At 43.3% G+C, this 5,120-nt stretch overlaps 1 protein-coding gene across 1 annotated transcript in view; it reads right to left on the bottom strand.

The window, feature by feature from the left end:
- Window positions 1-5,120, bottom strand: part of wdr12 (WD repeat domain 12) — a 15,451-nt gene that overhangs the window by 7,777 nt on the left and 2,554 nt on the right. Inside the window, exons 4-9 of the mRNA XM_014022213.1 lie at window positions 4,363-4,469; window positions 2,292-2,407; window positions 2,061-2,215; window positions 1,945-1,990; window positions 1,751-1,836; window positions 1,536-1,676 (exon numbers count right to left, since the gene is read on the bottom strand). Coding sequence (XP_013877667.1) covers window positions 1,536-1,676; window positions 1,751-1,836; window positions 1,945-1,990; window positions 2,061-2,215; window positions 2,292-2,407; window positions 4,363-4,469 — 651 coding nt within the window. The remainder of the gene's footprint in view (window positions 1-1,535; window positions 1,677-1,750; window positions 1,837-1,944; window positions 1,991-2,060; window positions 2,216-2,291; window positions 2,408-4,362; window positions 4,470-5,120) is intronic.

Raw genomic sequence — 5,120 nt, forward strand, 5'->3', positions numbered from 1 at the left:
GTATAAAAGCCTCTCTCTAAGACACGCCCCTGCAGCAGTCAGAGGGTGGAACAGTTAGCAAGCTTAGCATGATCGTCTGTTGACCTTCAACCTCGTGTGGAGCAGTACATCCTGCACAGCAGGAGGGGAGGAGGGGAAAGAAACGCAGTGGGGCAGCTGCAGCCCGAACCCACACGTCAACTTGTAGGACGTATAGAGCAATCTCACTGATTTTTTCAAGTCTTACGGATATTTTAAAAACCTCATTTTCAAATTTATCTAACATGTCAGAGCCTGTATAGCCTGGCCCTTGCCTTCCTACGCAGCTCCGCTCAGTTCTAGTTTCCTTCTCTGCTCCGTCTGGGACTTCTCCCATTGAGATGGATTTCACTGGCAGATTTTTAGCCGGGCCAATCAGAGAACAGAACGTCAATTTTCTGCACAGTGTCTGCTTGTAGTTTATTTTACCTGGACCAATCAGAGAACAGAAGGCGATGTTTTGAATGACGTCGATGTTCTGCACAGTGTCTGCTAGTTATTTTAGCATACGGCAGTGGAGGAAGTGAATGAAGCCAGTCTGTGTTGATAAGGCTTCCAAATTAAATTAAATTTGTCTGACAAAGCAGMAGCTCTCATTTACAGTCATCTTGTTCGGCTCAGTACTTCTCTCCTCTCAGTAGGGTTGTTTACAACACACGTGATTTCCGGTTAGCTTCTTAGCTTAGCCTCCGTCACAGCGACAACACATACATGCTTCAGCAGAGACCACGCCTCCCGCAACAAACGCTTGTCTATGTATCAAGTTCAGACCCTAGTACGAAGCAAAGTGAAGGACAGGGTCTGGTTTTAAACAGGCTAGAGCCTGTAGGATGATTTAAAAAACAATAAATATCATCAAACAGCCATCTTCCAACCTGTTCTGCCGCTTGAAATAAGTTAATTTTTCCTCTCTCCTTTCCTCCTGCTTCGCAGCTGAGCTCAGCCGAGGCTGTGGTAAAGCGCTCCATGTCCTGATCCAGGGAGCCAACACGAGTCAGTCCCAGACTGAGCTGACTTGATCAAGTCTCTCTCTGCCTCTGGTGAGGAGAGGGGGTGAAAAATCCTCCACCTCAGACGTTCAGAGATGTAACTATCTGCGTCGCTGTGGTCACTCTCCATGTAGCATCAATTATGCTAATGCTAGCTGCCTGTCACGTTCTCTCGTCCTGGCCACACCTCTGCTCTCTAACCCCCCACCCCCACCCCCCACCCCYACCCACTTTGATGCATTTTTCAAATTTCGCCTTGGGGCGGAGTTATCTTTTCACAGGGGGGTGTAAGATGCACTTTAAGCTCAGCTTCAGATTCATCAGAAGTCACTGCAGTAAATGTGCTTCTCGTGAAAAGCTGATGTTCTCTGAGGGTTTTCGCCTCTACAGACAGCSTGCAGTAGGCTGAATATATTTCACCTGCTAACATGCTAACTCTCTTAGCTTGATTCAAACATGGCAGACAACAGTTTTTGTCTGTTTTCAACGAGCGTTCAGGATTTAAAGTCCTGTTTTGTTTTTCCTCACCAGCGTGGTCTTCATGGTTCCAGACTCAACGTCCCACAGCCGGATGGTGTGATCCCATGATGCACTGCAGACCTCCTCACCGCTGCACCACAGGACCGAGGACACGGCTTCGCTGTGTCCAGATAAGGTCATGATGGGGGTCTGCGAGGCGGAGAGAACATGAACTTTATGTTGCTTCAGCTGAAGCCATGAGTCTGAGGCCTCTCTGAACTCACCCTGKTGAGGCCGAGCTGCTGAGTCTTCTGCTTCTTCCTCGGTCTGTCCGCGGGCTCCTCTACCTCGTCCGCCTCGTCTGTGGGCACTGGAGGCACAAAAACAACCGTGTTGAACTTTTTACTGAGTAAATCTGGAATTAGAAGAATCAAAGCGTTCAGGTTCACGTGTTCTGGAGTCCCTCAGATGAATTTACCTGCTGACCAGATCTTCAACATTCGGTCCCAGGAGCCGCTGCAGAACTACRGAGCACAAACACTCAGACACAGTTTCACCTCCAGTTTCTGTCATTTACTGTTTTCTTGTTTTTACCTTGGAGCCTGCGGGGTCTGTGGACACGGTGTCGACACTTCCTGTGTGTCCTCGACAGCAGTGCCGGGCTTTCAGCTGGTTCTTCTCAGAGTTCCACTCCCACAGCAGGACCGTCTGGTCCAGAGACGCCGTCAGGAGCAGAGAGGTCAGACCGTCTGTGCAGGAAACACAGCCTGACTTTAACCTGGRCGCTTCACGCTGAGCGGACATGTGGAGTTTCAGCTCGCTCACCTCTCCTGACCCAGGCCACGTCTTTGACCACATCCGAGTGTCCAGCCACCGTCGTCACGGCCTTCCCCTCCACAGACCAGATCCTGGCCGTCCTGTCGTAGGAACCTGTCAGGATCCTGTCAAAATAAAATACAGTCAAATGAACAGCACCACTCTCAGCTCTTACTTCCTGGTTTATTTTTATGATTTTACTTCAAGCAGAAAGAAAAACCTTCATTCTGACTCATTCATGACAAACAGAAACATAAAGGCAACTCGTTTTAGCTTTAGTCTAAAAAACTATCAGAACAGAACTACAAACAGCACTGCCTTAGCTAAAATAAGAAAAATAGTTAGAAGCTAAATGTAGTAAAACAGGTGCTAAAGCTAAAATGAGCAAAACCATAGTTAAAAGATGAAACAGACCAACTTTAAATAAAAGCTAAATGTAATATAAAATTAAAACACTAAAAGGTGGTTTTGTTTAACTGAAGGATCTATGTGATTTTTCTGTTTTTAAATGGTTTTTAAGCTAACAACTCTTTGCAAAACACCTTTTCAGTGTTTAAAATACTTTATCTGTCAAACTGTGATGGTTTCAGGTATTTCTTCATAGATACAACAAAATAAATAAAATCAACGTGACCAAAATGACAATTTAAAAAGAAGGAAGCATCTAGGGCTGCAACTAATGATTATTTTAACAATCGATTAATCTGCTGATTATTTTTTCGATTAATTGATTAATCGGCCAAATCATTAAAACGCTTAATTACATGAATATGAGTAGACATAAATTAAGTTAACTCCTTAAGGATGCAAGTTATTGATAATGAATTAATCTGAAGTTAATTTATCTTATAGATTAATTAACAATTAATTAATAAGCAGCCATTTTTTAAAAAACTGGAGTTTTCTCTTGAATCAAGAGGGTCTTCCCATAAAATGAAGGATTTTTTTATAATCTCCTGAATTAAAAAACAGAAGCACATAATACATATTTTAACAATTTATTTTGCCAGCTGTATTAAATACTGACTGAAAAAAATGTGTATTTCTCCTACATGAAACAAAACATAAATTTAATGGATTGCTGAATGAAGATAAATAGATTTGACTAAAACATTGTTCTGACCCAGTAACCGGTTCTGAAGCAGCCCCCCTCCTCCCATCTCCCTGCAGACCTGCTGCTCGATCGCGTCTTTTTTTTTTCTCCTTCGTCCTGAAACATTTTGCTGCTCAACAAATAACTTTGAGCCTCAGTCAGAAAAAACTGGAGAGTTTTTATACTTTTGGCCCCAGAGGAGGACGAAATGGTGGATTTAAGGTCTCCCTCCTCCCTCGCACGCACTTCCTCCCCGCAACGCGGCGCACATCAAATCAGACGTCTTTTAAAAAGAATAAATTTAGTATATACTTTTTATCATATCTTCAGATCTACTTGACCTAACAACACAATTTAAAAACTGGTTTAAAGTTCGTAGTCTCTGCTTTTCACACGAGAGTCAGAGAGGGCAGATCTTTACAGGTAGAGTTTTTTCTTTCTTGGTAACTAACTGCGGTCATTGACAACGCTCTGCGGGTAACGTAATCGGCTCCGCGACACGGTGAGGGACGCATAAATCCTGTGACACAACGAATCGATAATGAAATTCGTTGCCAACGCTTTTAATAATCGATTGTTATCGATTCATTGTTGCAGCCCTAGAAGCATCGGTTTAATCCCTGAATCATCAATGGACTGGATGGCTTTAAGATCACAACAAAACATGTAGCCCCGCCCCYTTTCTTTTCTTTTTTTTGTTTTACAGATGATGGGAATCTGTCACAGAGTTGGAGAACTGTATTCCAGGTGTATCAGATTATCCCTACAGCAGTAATTCTAGGAAAATGTTTGACTTTTGAAAATAAAATAAAAAATTCTAAACACTAAATAGAGTTTTTTTTTTCAATGTTTCTGTGATGTACAACACCTATTTAAAAAAAATTCAGGTTTACTTACAGATTTAATTTGAGAAAATCCTTCATTCAATGTAATGCAGGTGTGACACCAAGCAAAGCAGCAAGTCTCTGTGTTTCTCTGTGATCTCACCACTCAGCGTCTGCATCCACGGAGCTGATCCAGTCATCGTGCATCATACACTCCTGTGGCTCGGGGGCCGTGATCCGCTCCACGTACTCTATCTCCACCACGTCTTCCTGAAACACACACACACAAGTTAGAGACAAAAGATGAAACAATTACTGCATCACCAGGACTCATGAGCCTGATCTCTAATAGGGGTGTCCCGATCCRATATTGATATTGGATATCGGTCCGATATCAGCCAAAAAATGAGTATCAGATTTTACACAGAACCATGAATGTTTTAAACCAGAGCGACAACTACTCTCCACCCTGGCAGCAGCTTTGCGGTTCGGCTCGGTTCGTTCAGCCTCGGTCCAGTGACCGCACACAGCCGCGCTGTTACAGAACCTCCTCTCTGGTCCGGTCGGTGGTTCTAAGCTGGCAGAAGCGAGGACAGCACGTTTACAGTTTTGACATCCCATGGATTAGCTCTGGGATTGATTGACAGAAGAAAGTAGAGTGCAGCTTTTGTTTTGGAATATGAGTGCGACATGACGAGAGCAGTGCTAAAAACTGCTCCCTGCAGGAGCGAGAGGCTGATCTCCACATGATGCTCACAAAATGCAGCAGTAAGAAAGGTAGCTATCAATTTAAATAACTGACTAATTCTTACTATTTATTTTTTGCTCTTGTTATTAGAGTGATGTTTAATCTGTGTACACACTTGTTTGAGTGAAGATTAAGTGCAATGATCACGTTGTTTTAGTTACAGTCAGTAAAAT

Source organism: Austrofundulus limnaeus, unplaced genomic scaffold, assembly GCF_001266775.1.
Source record: "Austrofundulus limnaeus strain Quisiro unplaced genomic scaffold, Austrofundulus_limnaeus-1.0 Scaffold320, whole genome shotgun sequence".
Classification (NCBI taxonomy): Eukaryota; Metazoa; Chordata; class Actinopteri; order Cyprinodontiformes; family Rivulidae; genus Austrofundulus; species Austrofundulus limnaeus.